Source organism: Asterias amurensis, chromosome 3, assembly GCF_032118995.1.
Source record: "Asterias amurensis chromosome 3, ASM3211899v1".
In the NCBI taxonomy this organism is placed as follows: domain Eukaryota; kingdom Metazoa; phylum Echinodermata; class Asteroidea; order Forcipulatida; family Asteriidae; genus Asterias; species Asterias amurensis.
The window spans coordinates 3257025-3277994 of NC_092650.1; the positions used below are offsets into that span (position 1 = coordinate 3257025).

The 20970-nt window shown below is 39.4% G+C and overlaps 1 protein-coding gene across 3 annotated transcripts in view; it reads left to right on the plus strand.

Annotated features, from left to right (window-relative positions):
- Positions 1–20970, plus strand: part of LOC139935292 (dynein axonemal heavy chain 5-like) — a 74631-nt gene that overhangs the window by 48518 nt on the left and 5143 nt on the right. For all 3 annotated transcript variants that reach the window (XM_071929810.1, XM_071929812.1, XM_071929811.1), the window contains 27 exons: positions 274–466; positions 917–1047; positions 1590–1743; positions 2277–2441; positions 3149–3375; positions 3974–4196; positions 4752–4853; positions 5708–5950; positions 6797–6925; positions 7320–7406; positions 7999–8136; positions 8732–8859; positions 9379–9547; positions 10375–10530; positions 11012–11167; positions 11882–12064; positions 12729–12972; positions 13275–13389; positions 14024–14214; positions 14780–14901; positions 15177–15342; positions 15897–16279; positions 16900–17055; positions 17541–17657; positions 18383–18484; positions 19278–19438; positions 20713–20869. In XM_071929810.1, the coding sequence (XP_071785911.1) occupies positions 274–466; positions 917–1047; positions 1590–1743; positions 2277–2441; positions 3149–3375; positions 3974–4196; positions 4752–4853; positions 5708–5950; positions 6797–6925; positions 7320–7406; positions 7999–8136; positions 8732–8859; positions 9379–9547; positions 10375–10530; positions 11012–11167; positions 11882–12064; positions 12729–12972; positions 13275–13389; positions 14024–14214; positions 14780–14901; positions 15177–15342; positions 15897–16279; positions 16900–17055; positions 17541–17657; positions 18383–18484; positions 19278–19438; positions 20713–20869 (4498 nt within the window). The remainder of the gene's footprint in view (positions 1–273; positions 467–916; positions 1048–1589; positions 1744–2276; positions 2442–3148; positions 3376–3973; positions 4197–4751; positions 4854–5707; positions 5951–6796; positions 6926–7319; positions 7407–7998; positions 8137–8731; positions 8860–9378; positions 9548–10374; positions 10531–11011; positions 11168–11881; positions 12065–12728; positions 12973–13274; positions 13390–14023; positions 14215–14779; positions 14902–15176; positions 15343–15896; positions 16280–16899; positions 17056–17540; positions 17658–18382; positions 18485–19277; positions 19439–20712; positions 20870–20970) is intronic.

Here is a 20970-nt window from a genome sequence, read left to right on the forward strand (position 1 = left end):
CTTGTTCTTCAGCTGCGCCACGCATCTGGAACTCTCTACCACTTATTCTTAGATCTTGTCGCTGTACCACAAAATTCAAATCTCTACTCTAAACTTATCTTATGTCACAGGTTTTCAAGGACTTATTTAGATTTGTCCGTTTTCTTTCCATTGTTTTTGGTTTTACTGTGCCTTGAACACCAAGCAGGGTGGATATGTGTGCATTACAAGTCTTATTATTATTATTAATACTATTATTATTACTACTGTTATTATTAATATTTATCCATGCAGAGATGCAGCAGAAGCAACAGGTGATGAGCCCGACGATGCTGATTTTGACATGCCTAAGATCTATGAGCCGGCTGAGTCTTTTGACGTCTTGGAGGAACGTCTTCAGATGTTCATGGGTCAGTACAACGAAAGCATCAGAGGAGCTAATATGGACTTGGTGTTCTTCAAGGATGCGATGATACATTTAGTTAAGGTAGGATGATTTTTCTTAGATGATTTTTTGTGTCGCCAGTTTAGGCTTTTTAATTAAAGGCACTGGACACTATTGGTAATTGTCAAAGACCAGTCTGCTCATATGGTGTATCTCAACATATGCATAAAATAACAAACCTGTGAAAATTTGGACTCAATTGGGTTGACGAAGTTGCGAGAGAATAATTGAAGAAAAGACACCCTTGTCGCACAAGTTGTGAGCTTTCAGATGCCTTGAATTCGAGACCTCAGCTAAGGTCTCAAATTCAATTCAAATATTTTAGTGAGAAATTATTTCTTTCTCAAAAACAACGTTACTTCAGAGCGATGAAATCGTTCCCTGTTAAAGTTCTTTTAATTGAATTGAATTGAATTGTAGATCACTAGTTGGTCATAAATGGTTCCAATATGGACTGAATTGAAAACACAACTTGTGTCCGTGATTTTTCAGATATCCAGGGTAATCCGCACTCCCAGAGGAAACTCTCTCTTAGTTGGAGTGGGTGGTTCTGGTAAGCAGAGTCTGACCAAGATTGCTTCCTTCATAGCTGGCTACAAGACCTTCCAGATTACTCTGACCAGGTAAGTTATTCCCACTTATAAATAATAAAGACATTTGCAAAACACCTAATGCAAAAGCCTCTAAACGCATAATTAAGAGAACAATAAAATATACAATGAAAGAAAGATACACTACAAGTAAGCAGATTACGAATAAGCAGCTTCAGAAAATGAGTTTTTTAACAGAGACTTTGTAATGAACTAGCCTGGCACAGGAAGACTATTCCAAAGAAATGGAGCAGCGTAAGAAAATGTTCTTTGACCGTACAAATATGGAAAAAGCTCTTGTATTTGTGGTAATAAAGTAGAGACTGTTTGGATGATCGTAAAATCAGGTTATCCTGGTTATACCAGTTTGCCAATGTTATATGTGTGTAGTTTCCCCGATAGGTGTGTGATTGCCTTTTGTTTCCCTTTTCGTAAGTGATTTTCATATCTTGATTTCCTTTCATTGATGTACTTTCTTACTTTGAATGTTTAATCAAAGTTGCAGTTTAGTTTTTATGCTGTGACGACAATTTTGAATAAACCTTTTATCTATATATATCTATCTGTCTATCTAGATCTTACAGTCAGTCCAACCTGATGGAAGATTTGAAGATCCTTTATCGTACGGCCGGACAGCAGGGTAAAGGCATCACATTCATCTTCACCGATAACGAGATCAAAGAAGAAAGCTTCCTGGAATATCTTAACAATGTTCTGTCATCTGGTGAGGTAGGTCAAAGGTCACATTACATACATTGCATAGTTAATGAGGCAAGAATGAATTACCTTCTGAAATCCAACATGAGGGGCAAGGATGAGCGTTAAGCCCCATTCATACTTCTTGTGAATACGATACAAATTTTGATGTCACAAATTTTGGCAATAAATAATTCGCAACAGTTGAAGTATGTTCAACTCCTGTGAAAACAGCCATGGGACGTCAAAATTTGCTTCACATTCGCGGGAAGTATCAACCGGGCTTTCGTTTTCTTCAGAGAAGTTTAATAAAGGACTCAAAATTTATGAATAAGTTTTAAACTAGTGGTTTAACTACCTGAGGCCTGGCTCTTGATAATGTTACTGAGTCAAAATTATCAAGAACCAGGCCTCGGCGTTATTATAATCAATTGTACCCTCCTCCCTCCCACTGTTTTTTTATTAACGACCTAAGGGAATGTTTTTGTGAAGTTTGAAACTTGGAAAGGAATAGAGATATTTCCTTAAACATATTTGAAGTATGTTTGAACTGTTGCATATTTCAGGTGTCTAACCTATTTGCCCGTGACGAGATCGATGAGATTCAACAAGAGTTGATTCCCGTCATGAAGAAGGAGTACCCACGCCGTCCACCAACCACAGAGAATCTCTACGATTACTTCATCACTCGCTCCAGACAGAATCTTCATGTCGTACTCTGCTTCTCACCGGTCAGTAAAATTCACTGCTTAGCAGCAATAATCACTTAGCATTTTTTTATACTGATAGCAGCTTATCCTTTCAGCTATATCGTTTTGTTTAAAGGTTTAACTATTAAGGGAATAAAAGAGTAGGCGATGAGGTCTGAAGCAATTAGTTTAAGCCGGTACAGCCACGACCCTGCAAGGTTTTAAACGGCCATTTAAGACTAAGTCACTGTACTTAAATATTCTCCTTCACAAATACCCTTTTGTTAAAAAGCGTAATCAGCTTATCCTTGCAGCTATTTTGTTGAGTTTAAAGGTATAAACTTGTATATTTTGGTTTTACCCATACACTGATGTGTGTGAGCACTGCATACTCAGTACTTTCCCGAGTTCTGTGGAAAAAATCCATTGGAATATTACTCAGGTGGGATTCGTACCCACTACTTTTTGGTAATTCTAGAGCAGTGTCTTTCCAACTAGACCACTGAGATTGCCCAGTAGCTAGAGGCAGTTCAAATCCTATTTTTTAGCAGCGGTACCGCAACGATTAAAAAAAATAACAATACCACCCGAGTAATATGCCTGTGATTTGTTTTCACAGGTTTCAGGAAAGTACTGAGTATACACTACAGTGTATTAAGGGTAAAACAAAAATGAATATTCTTTATCCCTCATGCAAACTTAACACCTATTAACTTGTCAATCACTTTGGTTTCTTTTGTCAATGTTAGGTTGGAGAGAAGTTCCGCAACCGTGCCATGAAGTTTCCTGGTCTGATCTCAGGCTGCACCATCGATTGGTTCAGCAGATGGCCTAAGGATGCCCTCATCGCTGTGGCTGACCATTTTCTAGCGACGTTTGAGATTGCCTGCACAGAACCTGTGAAGAAACAGTTAGTCCAGGCTATGGGAACCATCCAAGATGGAGTAGCAGAGTCTTGTGTGGAATACTTCGAGAGGTAAGAATTGGATGGATTAATAAAGAAAACTGACATAAGGTGCTATTCCAGCAAACTTTGGTGTTTCTGTTCAGCAGAGTGTGGGTTCGAATCCCCCAGTCGTGACGCTTGTGTCCTTAAGCACGACACTTAACCAACATGTTTCGTCCTTGGGATGGGACAAAAAGCGGTTGGTCCCGTGAGTTGAGAGTACCAGCCACTCTGAAAGGCTTTTTGCCCTTGAACTTTGTTTGCTCAGGGAATGACCTCATAGCACTAAGCCAACAATTTAAAGTATAAAAGACTTAATGGGAGACTTTTGGGACACTTGGTGGCAGCAGACTTACCAGGTAAAATCCATTGTTCTCAGTAATGTGCGCGAGCTCAGAACTACGTATAAACAATGGAAATTGACCTGGTAAGTCTGCTGCCATCTAGTGTTCAAAAGTCCCCCATTGTGCATATGTTTAAGTGATAAGACTTTATGAATTCTTACATGACTGGCTGAAATGAAATGGAGCACTGTTGGTATTTTTCCATAAATTATTTTGTATGACTTCCATTGGCGTTTGAGTGAAATATGCGTGACAATAAACCTTATAAACACTTTTGTCTCCAGGTTCCGGCGATCGACCCACGTCACTCCCAAGTCCTACCTGTCGTTCATCTCGGGCTACAAGAACATTTACTCCACCAAGTTTGGTGAGATTAATGAGTTATCCAACAGGATGACCACAGGACTGGACAAGCTAGTGGAAGCCTCGCTCTCCGTTGCTGAGCTGAGCAAAGAGCTTGCAGTTAAAGAGAAAGAGCTTGCCGTCGCGTCTAAGGAAGCTGAAGTGGTATGGAAACTAAACACAATGTTAGGTCGTTTCCGAATTGGCGGCTAAAGCTACGGCTACGACTGTTGCTAAGGGTGTAGCTAAGGAGGTCCTATACCTCAATGCAATCTAGCCGTAGCTGAGACGCTAATTTGGACACAGGTGTAGAGTGTAAATGACCTGTTTATGGAAAAATATGCCTTTTTGTTTGATGCAATTTAAGAAAGTTTTAATGTAGGAAATGTACCCTTTGCATGACATTGAAAAGCATTTTCTAAAAAAAGAAAAAAAAATCCCCCGTTTATCTCCAAACCTTTAGTAGTTCAGGAGTATAAAACGGCTAAAAGTATGTTTCCCGCTCTTTTCAACATGCAGCAGTTCAATTGTGGAGCAGTCATCCAGAGGTTGTTAAAGAGGTTGCGACATCAGAACAATTCAAAACTCTTGAGAAAACATATCTGTTTACTTTATACAACCGTTGATTTTCACTTCACAGTGCATTGCAACCTCACGGTAAGATGCGCTATATAAAAACTGTTTATTATTACTGTTGTGTTTTGTTTTCTTACTGATCAGGTTTTGTCGGCAGTGACGCAAAAAGCACAGGCTGCTGAGAAGGTCAAGGCTCAGGTGCAGAAAGTCAAAGACAAAGCTCAGGCCATAGTGGATGAAATAGCTGTAAGTAGGACTCGGACTTCATTATATTTCAACTTCTATTTGTGTTAAAGGCACTGGAGACCTTTGGTAATTGTCAAAGACCAGTCTTCTCACTTGGTGTATCCCAACATATGCACAAAATAACAAACCTGTGAAAATTTGAACTCAATTGGTCGTCAAAGTTGCAAGGTAATAATGAAAGAAAAAACACCCTTGTTGCACAAATTTGTGTGCTTTCAGATGCCTGAGAAAGGCTTCAGGCCCTAAGTCTTATAATATTTGAGTGAGAAATTATCTCTTTCTCGAAAACTACTTTACTTCAGAGGGAGATGTTTCTCACAATGTTTTACACTATCAACAGCTCTTCATTGCTCATTACCGAGTGATTTTGTATGCCAACAACTATTTTGAGTAATAACCAAAAAGTGTCCAGCCGTCGATTTCACCAAACTCTTCCTAACTTAGGATTAATCTTAGGACTTAGGTCGAGTTAAGTTCCGTATCCAAAGACTTGGGACGCATTGAACCCATTCTAAAGTTAGGACGGGTTACTCGGCCTAACTCGAGATAGGATTAATCCTAGCGTTTCGTGAAATCGGCTGAAATGCCTTTAAGAGAGGTTTGTGGTAACACCATGTGAATATCTCTTTTTTTTTTAAGAAGGGGTGGTTCTGGTGGTTTTTAGAAACACCACTACTCAAAGAGATATTCCCATGGTGTTACCGCAAACCTCTTGTAGTTTTACTTCCACCACGCAAAGTTTCAAATCCTATTCATTATAGTTCAACTTCTATTTGTGTTAATATTGTATAGTTTGTCCGTACTTGTTCTGCTTTATTTAACAAGTTACACCTCCTCCTATGTTCCATATACAGGCAGATAAAACCATCGCCCTGACCAAGTTAGAGGCAGCTAAGCCCGCCTTAGAAGAAGCTGAAGCTGCCCTCAACACCATCAAACCATCGGATATATCAACAGTGCGCAAGCTGGGTAAACCCCCTTCTCTTATCCAGCGTATTATGGACTGTGCGTTGCTGCTCTTCCAAGTTAAGATTGAGCCTTGTTCGTTGGATCCAGATAGACCAAGCCCTAAACCATCCTGGGGGCTGTCCCTTAAGGTAAAGAACTCTTACTTGTTTTATCTTACGGGGATGTGATTTCTCTGGTTTAAACCGGAAATCTGATTATTTTTAACCCCCTCCCCCTAAGAAAATGAAGACTAAACCATATGGAACGCCCCAGATTGCAGAGTAGGGCTTTCAACGCTTTGCGCTCATAGTTCAGATTTTTTTTTCAACAGCCTTTCATATATTCCGACTTAGCTCAGAACTTAGGGGTTATTTTTTATTCATCAATGACCTTTCAACCACACAATCTTCCACATCTTACCCTTCAACTGATACCTGGTCCTCATGGGAAAACGTTATTGCATTACTTTTGTAAATGAGTATTTCCTTTTTTGGTGCTGTAGCTTTAGTTTTTGGTAAGTTTTAACTTTGTTACATGCTTTTTATTACAGCTTATGGGTTGTTCTGGGTTGTACGTTGGTGTTTTGGGGTTGGGTTAGCTTTGTTACATGCTTGTTACATGTATGTTACATCTAATGGGTTGTTCTGGGTTGTTAGTGGGTGTTTTTAGGTAGGTATAACTTCGTTACATGCGTGTTATGTTACAGCTAGTGGGTTGTACTGGGTTGTTAGTGGGTGTTTTGGGGTATGTTTAACTTTATTACATGCTTGTTATATTACAGCTAATGGGTGGTTCTGGGTTACTTTGGGTAGGTTTAACTTTATTACATGCTTGTTATATTACAGCTAATGGGTGGTTCTGGGTTGTTAGTGGGTGTTTTTAGGTAGGTATAGCTTCGTTACATGCGTGTTATGTTACAGCTAGTGGGTTGTACTGGGTTGTTAGTGGGTGTTTTGGGGTATGTTTAACTTTATAACATCCTTGTTATATTACAGCTAATGGGTGGTTCTGGGTTCTTGAATGGCCTGCTGACATTCCCCAAAGACACCATTAATGAAGAGACAGTTGAACTTCTAGCACCATATCTTGACAGTGACGACTACAATTTAGAAACGGCCAAAAAGGTATTTGAAAAAATATTCACAACAAACTGAATTGAAGCATGGAAAATACATTTATTCAAAATACATTCAAATCTGGTTTGTCCAATCTTTAAAAATGCAAAAACTTAAAATGTACACGTCTTAAATAGATTAAAGCTTTAGGATGAGCAGTAAATATCTTGAACAAGGAAATATATAAAAGGAATTTCGACAACAACATTTTTGACAGTGCAGTAGAACAAATAAATTGGCAAGAGTAGACACAACCCTGCATCACTCCCCAATTCCACAAACATGTTTTCATGAACTACATGTATATAACAGATTATTCTAAAAAAGTAAAACTATTTATTTGTACAGAAAGGCAAATCGTTTTGCAGAATGTTTAACTGATGAGATTTGGTTTTTGTTGCAGGTGTGTGGAAATGTTGCAGGTCTTTGTTCATGGACTAAAGCTATGGCCTTCTTCTTCACAATCAACAAGGAAGTCCTACCACTAAAGGTAACAATTACTTTTCCATTTGCGTATGTTTTGTTTCAATCATATTTATTGTCAATAATTTAGTCAGGATATAGTTAATCTATTAATATAAGTAAGTCTTGTCGCGGCTTGGTGACTAAGTTAGTTCTGAAGGGCATTAATCACTATTCGGTTTTTTTAAATGACGATTTCTGGAATAAATTAGCATTTTTACCTTGGTCAAGTTTGTACAAGGATCTATGGTTAACAAGTGCTTGTTCAGTGACTTATGTAGGACATGCGCACAGAAGTTGAAGTGCAAATGACTCTCTTGTCATGTCAGGGCGACTGGCAATTAACGCACATTATCATTTGTTATAATTCTGCACTGTGCTATGGAAGTGGCTGTTGGTAACCAGCGATGCGACTATGCCCGATAGGTTGGTTTCAAATATTTGACTAGTGTATTCCAACTATCGTTGACTAGACAGAGTTAGGGGCAAACTTAGTCAAACTTAGTCGAACTATGGTCAAAGTCCTTGAGCAAACCTGGCCCTTGCGAGCCATTCTTCTATTACACTGTTTTCTAATGTGGATCTGCTTGTGTACTATTTCCTCTGTATTTTTTCCACAGGCCAATCTCGTTGTCCAAGAAGCAAGACTGGAAGTAGCCAACAAGGATCTAGCGAGAGCACAGGGTCAACTAGACGACAAACAGAGAGAGTTAGATGCTGCCCAGGCAGAGTACGATGCTGCCATGAAGAAGAAACAGGTCAGTTTACTCTAGAAGTACTCCGAGATTAAGTGTTGCCTTATCTGGGGGGTAAACAAACGGTGTTCCATCAAGATTCTGGTCTTGATTTCCAGTCCTCTCCAGTTTCAGCAATATCTCTTCACCAGCTATTTGCCCTGGTATAGCAGCCTGCAATTATCTGCTCGCATTTTAGCAATGGCAGCTTAACCATATGTTACGCTGCCTCAAACATTTTATCGGAAGTCCACTCTCTCTCTCTCTCTCTCATGCTGGTCTAAGTTGCAGCTTGACCAACTATCAGAGAGCCAGAACCACATCCCCCAAAATCATTCACAACTGCGCACACTAGGCTGGAGAACAATAGCTTCAGGAGTTCCCAGTGAGGGAACACCATCTGTGTTAAACTAAATTGGATTAATACATTTACCCGGCCACAAAGAAAAGATGAATATTTGTGTGAAAGAGCAAAGGTATTAACATGTATGTAAAGAAGGGTGAATTCTGACACATGGTTCAAAGACAACTTTGATCCCTACTAAAGAGATATCCTATACTGTCACTTAAACACTTCTCTTACTTCATCCTAATCTATTTATTTAATATTTGTGTTTAGGACTTACTTGACGATGCAGAGAATTGTAGACGTAAGATGAATGCAGCTTCGGCTCTCATTAATGGTCTAGGTGGTGAGAAGGAACGATGGACACAACAAAACAAAGAATTCAAGGCAGCGATCGGAAGGTATATAGAAATACGTCTCATGGGATACTTAACCAGACATTTGAAGTTTCTTAATTATATCTATTAAATGCACTGAACGTTATTGGTAATTACTCAAAATAATCGTTAGCATAATAACTTACTTGGTAACGAGCAATTGGAGAGCTGTTGCTAGTATAAAACATTGTGAGAAACGGCTCCCTCTGAAGTAACTAAGTTTTTTTTTTTAAAGAGGTAATTTCTCACTCAAATATTAAAAGACTTTAGGCCTGAAGCCATTAGACATCTGAAAGCACAGACATTTGTGCAACATGAGTTTTTTTTTCTTTAACTATTCTATGGCAACCTTCATGAACAATTGAATAAAAAAAAATTCTGATTTGTTATTTTATGCATATGTTGGGATAGACCAAATGAGAATACTGGTCTTTGACAATTACCAATTTTCAAGGTGTTCAGTGCCTTTAATAAGTTAATTATTTTTCTCCACCCTGTACCATAGTCTCAGATTGTTAACCAATTTGCATTGATGTTTGACAGGTTGGTTGGAGACGTCTTATTGGCGACCGGGTTCTTGTCTTACGAGGGTCCGTTCAATCAGGAATTCCGCTCTCGTCTTATCTTGGACTGGAAGAAGGAGATGAAGTCACGCAAGATTCCCTTCAGTTCCGGTCTGAATCTGATTGAAATGTTGGTGGATAACCCCACGGTAAGTCAACAGAATGTCTGATGGTGAACAAAACATTTTTATTAACATATTCAAATATTAAATGCTATGAAGTTTGTCATACAGGATATTTCAACTGTTGAACTTTGTGGTAACTGCCACACGATAGCTCTGAGCCCACCAATTACAGGTCTCCTTTCAGGAGAACCAATCCGAGCGTTGACTGACTCCAGGCTGAAACCTCTGAACACCTATAAATAGGCCTTCATCTTTCCTACGCTCAGTCTCCTGACGATGACTAGAGCAAGCTAGTAGAAACGTTGAAACCAATTAAGAACTCACTTCAGGGTAGTGAAGTTAATATCGAGAAGTCCCCTCGATCCACGAAAGCAAAAGTCTGAGAAGAACTGAGAAGTCTCCCAAATTCCGAAAATCTACTCCGCTGTGGTAGAATATAAAGTAAGACAAGTTCTCAAAAGAACATAATCTACCTGACAAGTAGATACACATGTGGTGTTACCGCAAACCAAATACAGGGTGCGTTCGATGAGCTTCCCTGGCCGTGGTCTGCCCTCGGTACGTTCGAATAGCTTTGACGTCATTCCAGGGGCTCACCAGGGTCAGCCCCAGGTGCCCTGCTTGTGGAGTGGGTCACTTGGGGTTGGCCCCAGGTGCACGACGTCACCACAAGAGGATGAGTGATCGTTTGATTAGCTCTTGTCAGGGGCTCACCCGAGTGAGCACCGCGGGGTTGACACAGAAAAGCTAATCGAACGCAGCCATATATTGATACCTCACAATGCAATGCCCCTAATCCCATATTCTTGCAACAAATCAAGTATATATTTGTCTTTGTTTCTCTTGTTTAGATCGCTGAATGGAATATGCAGGGTCTACCCAACGATGAGCTGTCCATACAGAATGGAATCATCGTGACTAAAGCAGCCAGGTTCCCGCTACTCATTGATCCTCAAGGACAGGGCAAAATCTGGATCAAGAATAGGGAAGCCAAGAATGAGATGCAGGTCAGTATTTAAGACACTGAACACCTTTGGTAATTGTAAAAGACCAGTCTTCATCAGTCTCAACATATGCATAACATAACAAACCTGTGAACATTTGAGCTCAAGTGGTCGTCAAAGATAGGAGAGAATAATTTGATGAAAAAACACCCTTGTCCCAAAGTTATGCTTTTTCAGATGCCTTGGAGGTCTCAAATTCAATTAAAATATTTTAGTGAGAAATTACTTCTTTCTCAAAAATAATTATATTATTGATTAAGTGCTTGCTCCTCTCATACACTAATTTTTCATTCTTTTTGCTGCCCTCGTGTTATCATGATTTCTGTATTTTACTGTTCAGTCTGTTTTATGGCTTGGTCTGTAATTATGTTATTGCCTTTTTTCGTATCTTTTTTTCTAGTTCTTCATTTTGACTTTTGTTTTGTTTTTGTGTGTGTTTTTGGTGACAAATAAATAATAATTTAGTGTCTGTTTTTTTTCCCAGTTGACCTCTCTAAACCACAAGTATTTTAGAACACATCTTGAAGATTCCTTGTCTCTTGGTCGACCTCTTATGATTGAAGACATCGGAGAGGAATTGGACCCAGCTCTTGACAATGTCCTGGAGAAGAACTTCATCAAGAGTGGTAGTACATTCAAGGTAAAGACTTTCATTATTCTTCGTTGCTTTTCTCTCCTTTTTTTAATGCATGGATGTAAAAGTAAGCCTATTGAGTTTGACTCAAGAATTTATTACACTTTCCAATTCATATGAGTATTAATTTTTTTTTTACCCATACACTGATGTTTGTTAGCACTGTATACTACGTACTTTCCCGAGTCCTGTGAAAAAATATCACAGGCATGTTACTCGGGTGGGATTCAAACCCACGACCCTGGCAATTCTAGAGCAGTGTCTTACCAACTAGACTACCGAGGTTGCCGGTAGCTAGAGGCAGTTCAGATCCTTGGGAACGTACTGAGTATACAGTGCTAACACACATCGGTGTATGGGTAAAAAAAAAAAATTTAACATCTATAATTCATATGAGCTTTCGCTTAAACCATTTATTGATTGCATTTATTCAGCAAGTTTTATCAATAACAATAATTATATGGAACACTTCCAGTGCGCTCTGTCTGTCAATGATGACACTCCTGGTGCAAAAACAGAACTCTGCTGTTCAAAAAGACAATCAAAGTTTGAAAGCTATCGTTTCCAAAATAGATATGTTTTGAGATGTGTCTGATATTGAGAACAATTATTTGCTTGTCCGAGTTGAAGTGGGACGCTGTTCTGAAGAGAGTAAATTTTATATGAATCTATAGACATTAGAGAAACTGACAACTACAAAAAATGTTCTTGTTTTTTAAGGTGAAAGTGGGTGACAAAGAAGTTGATGTTATGGACGGTTTCCGCCTGTATATTACCACTAAGCTTCCCAACCCTGCCTACACACCAGAAGTTAGCGCCAAGACGTCCATCATTGATTTCACAGTCACAATGAAGGGTCTGGAAGATCAGCTCCTAGGTCGAGTTATCTTGACTGAAAAGAATGTAAGTAACAGTAAAAGCTCTTTGCACTTCGTGAATGAGTCACATCTCTTTTATTCACATTCTGTATTCTGTAAACGCCCTTTTATTAAAAAGCAAAAAAAAAAAAAAAGGTTGATTATAGGAAATCTGTGACTATCTGTTTCTTTAGCAAATTTTAAAAGTTCAAAGTTGTACGTTTTCAACAAAACTTTTTAAAAGTTATGTATGTTTGTTTTGCGCTGGTGAACGTGCCTGTACAAATAGATTAAGCCCTGGTGCTATTAGCTATAAATTGTGTTCTGTGTAAGTAAACTGGCGTACATGAGTTTGCACACCCATCATGCGAAGCCAGCCAATCTTAAACAGTTCCAGCTATGTCTGTATCAGCCAGTTAAACACCCCACTTGACATGCTCTCAACCAATAGGAGTAGCGAACTGTTTGGGGTATTTATGAATGTGTATTAAAGGAAAGGAGGCAATAGTGGTTAAAAAGCTATAAGCCTTTATGAGATATGGCGGACACAATGCTACAACACTATAAGGTCTGGGTTAATTTGTGTGTATACACCCAAACCAAACAGTACACTTAAATCACGTCCGCCATACCTCAAGAAGGCTTATTGCATCAAAAACAATCTGGTACGATTGCTTGATGTTTATGAAACTTGCTATTCACTTGAACAGGAACTCGAGGCTGAGAGAACCAAACTGGTTGAAGATGTGACGAGTAACAAGCGCAAGATGAAAGAACTCGAGGACAACCTCTTGTACCGTCTCACCAGTACACAAGGCTCATTGGTGGATGACGAGTCTCTGATTAATGTACTCTCAAACACTAAGACGACAGCAGAAGACGTCAGTCAGAAACTACAGGTAGCTGCAGAGACTGAGATCAAGATCAATGCAGCCAGGGAGGAATTCAGACCAGGTAAGTCTTGCACTGTATGGGATTTAAATTGTACTTTAAACTTTAAAGGGAAGGTACACGTTTGGTACGAATTACTCAAAACAAATATTAGCTTAAAAATTGACTTGGTAACAAGCATTGGAGAGCTGTTGATAAAACATTGTGAGAAACGGCTCCCTCTAAAGTAGCATAGATTGTGAAGTAGAGGTAATTTCTCACTAAAATAATAAAATACTTCTAGCTAGTACTTGTACTAGAGAAGTAGAGAGCAGAATAAATGGTTTGCAAACAGTCATCTACCATTTCTCATCTTTTTTCCACAGTGGCCAACAGAGGCAGTATCCTGTACTTCTTGATTACAGAGATGAGCATGGTGAACGTGATGTACCAGACTTCTCTAAAGCAGTTCTTGGGTCTGTTTGATATATCCATGGCAAAGTAAGTCTTCAAGAAGCCCTCTGTATTTTTCCTTCATCATCAAGAGTTAAAAAACCACCGGTTCGTTTTCAGAACCACCCCAACTCATTACAGTTTATCATTACATTGTGTTGCTGCAAACCTTCACAATATTTCATCATCTTTATTGTATGTTTTATGAATGTGTATACTCTGAGAGCCCGTGTCTCTATGTTTTAAGTAATGGAAACCAGGAGAACCAGTCAGGGCAGTGACTGACTCTACTCTGAAACCTCTGAACCCTTATAAAGAGGCCAACATCTCTCAAAACTCTTCAGTCTCCGGACAATGACTAGAGCAAGCTACACAAAGTATTGAGACCAGTCCTCAGTAGTGAAGTTAATAACGAGAGGTCCCCTCAATCCACCAAAGCGAAAGTAGTAGACCTGGCCAATTTTTTCCCCTTCCGCCAAGGTAGTAGTCAAAAAGCAGGACAGTTCTTTTCACAACTGAGAAGTCTCCCGAATTCTGAAAAATCTACTCCGCGGTAGAAGAATATACAGCAAGACAGTTCTCTAAAGACAATAATTTATCTGTACACACATGGTGTTAATACCACAAACCAGATATTTATTACTTTGTGACATAACAAATGTGACTGCATTTATCTCCACAGTTCCACCAAGAGCCCGATAACAAGCAAGCGAATCTCCAACATCATTGATTACATGACGTACGCTGTGTTTAAGTACGCTGCACGAGGTCTGTATGAGAGTGATAAATTGATGTTTACGATTCTACTGACGCTGAAAGTGGACCTTCAAGCTGGCAAGATTAAACCGGAGGAGTTCAGCACACTCATTAAAGGTGCGTTCTTTATTTCTAGTGGCATCTTTTAATGTACACAATATTTTTGATTTGGTATGGTGCCTAATCATAGAACTGAAATAACCACAGATGGGATGAGAGAAAAATCAAATGGTCCTCTCTGGGATTTGAACCCAAGACCCCCTGACATTCCGGGCAGATGCTCTACCAACTGAGCTATGAGGCACAGCGGTTTGCTCCCCCAGGTTTTCTTTAAGAACAACATTTTTCTCTCAGTGTTGCATGGATGCGCAACTGGGCATTGTAACAGACACAATAGTTTTGATTTGGTATGGTGCTAATCACCATAGAAGTGAATTAACCAAACATGGGATGAGAGAAAAAATCAAACTGTCCTCAGGGTTGTCAGGGGTCTTGGGTTCAAATTCCAATGGGGACCATTTGATTTTTCTCTCATCCCGTGTTTGATTATCTTTAAAAGTGTAACTCTCTCCGCTCTCAATTTGTTTTTCTGTATCGTCTTATTCACCATGTGGTTTTATGTATTCTTGATACATTTTTATACATACTCTTCACTAATTATTCTAATGATTTTGTGTCACAGGTGGAGCGTCTCTGGATTTGAAAGGCTGCCCTCCTAAATCCAGCAAGTGGATTCTAGATATTACGTGGCTCAACTTGGTGGAACTCAGTAAACTTAAACATTTCAGCGACATCCTCAACCAGGTAGACATTTACTTCCATCGTGCAATCATTTTACTTATTTTATTTCTCACTAAAACCCCAGTCACACATACAAACGCGGCTTTTAATACGAAAGTGGCCGAGAGCATAGCCAAACAAGGGCCAAACGTGGGAGGATCTCCTTGGGCATGGTTTGGGCTGGGTTGGATCTCCGCTAGGTCAGGAAGCTGCATTCTCTCCCCACGATTGTTAAGTTTTAACACTCCGTGCTCTAATCATTCAAATAAATACTCACAGTCGAGTCAATTTCCTTTCAGATTGGACGCAATGAGAAGCAATGGAAGCACTGGTTTGATAAAGAGGCACCTGAGGATGAACCGATCCCAGATGGATACCAGAACTCCCTCGATGTCTTCAAGAGGTTACTCCTGATAAGATCCTGGTGTCCTGACAGGACACTACCGCAGGCAAGAAAGTATATCGGTAAGTGTCATGTTAAGAAATAACTATAACAAAAAAGTTCAACTTGCTAGCACAACCATGTATTAAATCTCTTATGAGGTAGTGTTGGCTCTTAAAAGAGCCGGTTTGGTCTCGCCGTTTTAAACTGTATACTCTGCTCGTCTTCAGAAATAAAGTTCTTATTATATGCACATCATGCAAGGCTTCAAACATCATTTAAGTCTTGATTGGATCTGATTTTACTGCAGTAAAATTTGGTAGAGTTGTTTTGATTCATTTTGGTTTGATTTTTACACCAATGTGTGTAAGCACTGTCTACTATTGAGGTGGGATTCGAACCCACAACCTTTGCAATTTCTAAAGCAGTTTCTTACCGACTAGACAAAGAATGTTAGATTTGGTTTCACCTATATACACTGATGTTTGGATGTGTGTTAGCACTGTATACTCAATACTTTCCCGAGTTCTGTGAAGAAATTCACAGGCATATTACTTGGATGGGATTTGTACCAATGGTCGTTATTCTTCAAAAGTTGTGATCGAATTCTAATCCATTTTCCCCCTTAATACCACAGTTGACTCCCTCGGCGAACGCTACGCAGAGGGTGTGATCCTGGATCTAGAGACGACATGGGAGGAGTCTGACCAACGTACCCCACTCATCTGCTTTCTATCCATGGGTAGCGACCCCACAAGCATGATCGAATCCTTAGCTAAGAAGAAGAAGATCGAATGTAAAGCTATCTCTATGGGGCAGGGACAAGAGGTCCACGCCCGCCGCCTCATGAGTAACTCTCAGGCCAATGGAGGCTGGGTCATGTTGCAGAATTGTCACTTGTCATTGTCGTTCCTTGGCGAGGTCATGGACACTGTGGTTGAGACTGAGAATGTCCATGATCAGTTCCGATTGTGGATGACAACGGAAGTTCATCCCAGCTTCCCTATCAGCTTGTTACAGGTGAGAGAAGAAGAGATTCATGTAGACAAAACATTCAGTCTTATTAACAACTTATTACATTTTTTGTGCGCCATCTCCATTTGAGGATGTTTGCAGGTGAAAATTACACCAAAAATCTATGAAAAATTACAGCAAATTTCAAACAATAATCATTACATTAATAAAACAGACCTAAAAGTCCATACAAATGCAGACAAAAAACAAATATTACACAAATATCATAAAAGCTGACACCCTCGCCCATGTAAGGGGGAACCAAGCACTATAAAATTGTAATTGAAAGTATTAGCCTCCCTGAACAAGTGAGTCTTTATTAACCTTGACCCAGTGAATTTACCCTCCTAAACATGCTAATTAGTGCAATCCACAACTTTGGAGCAGCCTAAACAAAGGCGCAATCACCATAAATAATGCAGCATTCTACCCCTAGGATACTAAAGTAGTGTTTGACCCATTGACCTCAGACTATATCTATGTTGTCTTTAGACAGTAAAAAGGTCACAACCATTATCGGGAGCAAAATAGTGTACACATTAAAAACAAGCAATAAGTAAAACAAGTGAATTCCAATCGTCTGCTAACTGTTGAATATTAAAGCCACTTTCTGTGATTGATTTTAGATGTGTATCAAGTTCACAAATGAGCCCCCTCAGGGTGTCAAGGCAGGATTGAAGCGTACCTATGCCGGTATATCTCAGGATCAACTAGATGTATCTAACATGCCTCAATGGAAACCAATGCTGTATGCCACTGCAGTACTACATACAGTAGTTCAGGTGAGTTCAACCAAAACCTCAAATTCATAAATCTCTTTTTTGTTTTTTTATTTTTTTTTATATATGAGTTTTTATTAGTGTTGGCATCACTTCAAATATGCAACTAATATCTTTTGGGATCTGTAATAAATACTGTTTCTTGAGCGCCACTTTTTCCGTTTGCATGAGCTCTGTTCATCAAAAGACCTAGACTTGACTCTAAGTCCCAATCCCGTGCCATCGCCAGATCGTTTTGTGATGCTCTGCATTCCCCAAACCTGTTCCGCACGCGGGACAGGGACTTGACTTGAATGCAAGTCTACAAAAGACCCTACCTTACTTCACATCCCTCCCTCCTTCGCAAACGCACATCTGCATTTTTGTCTGTATTCTAGCTGTATTTTTGCTTATCTCTTTTCAGTTAAATGTTAACATGAAAAAATGTCTCTGCAGCATTTTGAAATAATGCTATACTAAAAATAAACATTATTATTATTTGGAAACAGGAGAGAAGGAAATTTGGTCCTCTGGGCTGGAACATCCCGTACGAGTTTAACTCGGCTGATTTCACTGCAACGGTCCAGTTTATGCAAAATCACCTGGATGACATGGACATCAAGAAGGTGAGATGACGTTGAATAATTAAAGTTTAGAACAGTACACTATGACGCTATGATATCTTAGCCCAATTGTTTGGCTCTGCTTACCATAAGCAAAGAATCAGCACTTCCGGAAGTAGGGAATTCTGCGCTTACGCTAAGTGTATTTCACGGGTCAATCGGGACATTTTAGCTTGTGCGCATGTGTACTCCTTGTTACGAGGTATTGTGCACTAACATAGCCAGTACAGAATTTTGGCGCTTGTCGTGCAAGCGGAGAATGGTGATTGTAAGCATAGTATTCGGTGGTAAGCAGAGCCATGAAATACTAGCCCTGTATAGTAACAATATTTCTTGACACTCATGAAGGATCTGTGGGTGCGTTCGATTAGCTTCCCTGGGTCGACCACGGCCTGCCCCTGGTACGTTCAAATAGCTTTGACGTCATTCCAGGGGCTCACCCGGGTCAGCCCCAAGTGTCCTGCTTGTGGAACAGGTCACTTGGGGGTGACCTGAGGTGCTTGCCGTCACCACGAGAGGGCAAGGTTGATCGTTCGATTAGCTCGTCAGAGGCTCACCCGAGTGAGCACCGTGGGGCCGACACAGGGAAGCTTATCGAACGCACCCACTGTACACTGTTGGTAGTTTCATATTAAATGTCCACTATAAAAGGTACTCTAAACTGTTGGTATTATATATTTACACCAGTAGTTTACTAAAAAAATAATATTTCATTTTCTATCTTACAGGGTGTTTCGTGGTTGACAGTGCGCTACATGATTGGTGAGATTCAATACGGAGGCCGTGTGACTGACGACTTCGACAAGCGTCTATTAAACACATTTGCAAGGGTAAATATGATCTCCTGATAAGTATTTGGCTTTATCAGAATAGACACAGCCATGGCAGAGAAGTTTAGCACATCGTTCTCAAGTTGTTGTGGCCGATTTTCATCAGGGGAGGTAGTCTTTGCTGCTCTACCGGCCAGGCTTCGGACTGATGATACCAGAGCCTACATCCGTATGGACTGTAAAAGGGGTAACCCTGTTTCAGCCCTAGGAGTAGGTGGCAACGGCCTTTGGAAAAATAAATAATTGTTGCCTACACCATTTGTACACCTTGAAGTGGCCTTCAGGCCTTGTGTGTCTGGCGACTTGCATAAAAAAAAGATTAAAAAAAAAGAGTGTGGGTTCAAATCCTACAACACTTGCATCCATCTGAAAGACAGAAAAGGCTTAGCCACATTTTTTTTTCGCCGAAGGAAGTTTTGTATTCAAACCTTCAAGGATTTGGGTACTTTTTGTAACAAAAAAAACACAAAATGTCTACAGATTTGAAGAGACGAAAATTATTTTTGTGACTTGTTATACTCATTTCTCAAAAACTACAGCACCTCAAGTAATATTATAAGGGGTTTCTACCATCAAACTATGTGAGTTTAATGTAAATCTGTGGAAACTGCATCTTGTGTTTTAAATAACTACTCCATTTAGGTACACAAATAGTGAAAATCCACGGCAATAAAACAAAATATATAGTTAACCGATATAAAACATTTTTTCTCTACACCATGTACACAGAGGGAAAAAGGGTACTTAATTAAACATCTAAGTGCATTTTTTTTTTTTTTTTTTTATCAAACAGGTGTGGTTTAGCGAGCAGATGTTTACAAGTAGCTTCTGTTTCTACAAGGGTTACCAGATCCCTAAGGGTAGTCAAGTCCAACACTACGTAGATTACATTAATAATCTACCCAACGCTGACACACCAGAGGTCTTTGGTCTGCACCCTAATGCTGATATTACGTAAGTAAACTGTTTATATCTCTATAAACTATAGTATAGGTTTTTCTCCGTCAATTTCGGAAAATTTGCAGCCAATTTAACCTCAAAGCTACTCTATTTCGCGCGAAATTGAATGCAACTGAAAAGGGTCACTCGATTTCGTTTTATGATTATTCAAATGTTATGTTGCGTCATGCGATTTAACAAAATAATCATTCAATTTAACAAGTCATCAAAGCAGCATTCAAATTCGTAGACGCTTCTTGAGGCGTGAGTGTCACGAAAAAGAATGACGCTACGCTAAATTGAGCAGAGTGCTGTAGGAATTTGACTCGACTCAAAACGAAATTGAGCGGCCGAATTCTAAATTTGAAACGCAGTAACAAATGGAGAGGCAAAACAGCTTTAATTCAAACGCATGAAAATGAAATTGACTGCTGATTTGCCGAACTTCACCGAGAATACCTATATCTAATATTACAGGCTTCAGTAGATGTCAAGTGTTTACAGAGAAAGCATAACTTGAAGTTGAATGTTCCTAGGAGCTTCAACAAATGATGGTTGTTGACTTTGCCGTGGAAATGAGTTTCGTGGTTTTTTAAGCAACATTAGACAAGAAAGTATTGCATTGTGTTTCTAGGTTGTTTTAATCTTAAAAGATGTATCTAACATGTCATCTTTTGTTTTACTTTTCACTACAATTTTGGAGTTCTGTGTAATATATCTAGTATACGAACTTGTACTATGTTAAATGAGCAAGGTCTGGCCGGGAGAACGCATCTTTTTAAAAACATTTTTAAAGTTTTAGTTTTGCTTTCCCTTGACAGCTTCTGTTTGCTAGAATTGGTGTATTGTCCAAAGAATTGAAACACAAAATAGTAGATAACATAGATGTTCCAAATACAAACACAAACACACAGTCGTGTTTAACCATTACGCTAGAGGACACTTATGGTACTTTCTGTTGTTCCTGTTTTGAAGCCATCCCCATTGGTTTTGTACACAAATGATTAGTGAGGACCCATGAAAACGAAGAACCAACTAGTGAGGACCTATTGTCCCTATTGACAAGTTTCCTCGGAGGTTAGGCCATACAAACACACAAAGTAACGATCTTTGGATTGTATTTTTCCGTCTTTATGTATCAGAGTAACACAGCTCGTACAGTGCTGAGTACCATCCTGAGTATTCAACCTAAAGATATCCGGTTTGGTCTCAACGTTTCAAACAGTATACTCAGCTTCAAACAATACTTACAAAGTAACGATCTCTTGATTGTATTTATCCATCTGTAGGTATCAGAGTAACACAGCTCGGACAGTGCTGAGTACCATCTTGAGTATACAACCTAAAGATAGCGGCGGTAGCAGTGGAGAGACCAGAGAGGTTGTAGTACAGAGAATGGCTGATGATATGCTGGATAAACTGCCTCAGGATTACATAGCTTATGAGGTATGGTTAAATTCATTTAAAGACACTGGACACTATTGGTAATTGTCAAAGACCAGTCTTCTCATTTGGTTTATCTCAACATATGCATCAAACATTGTCAA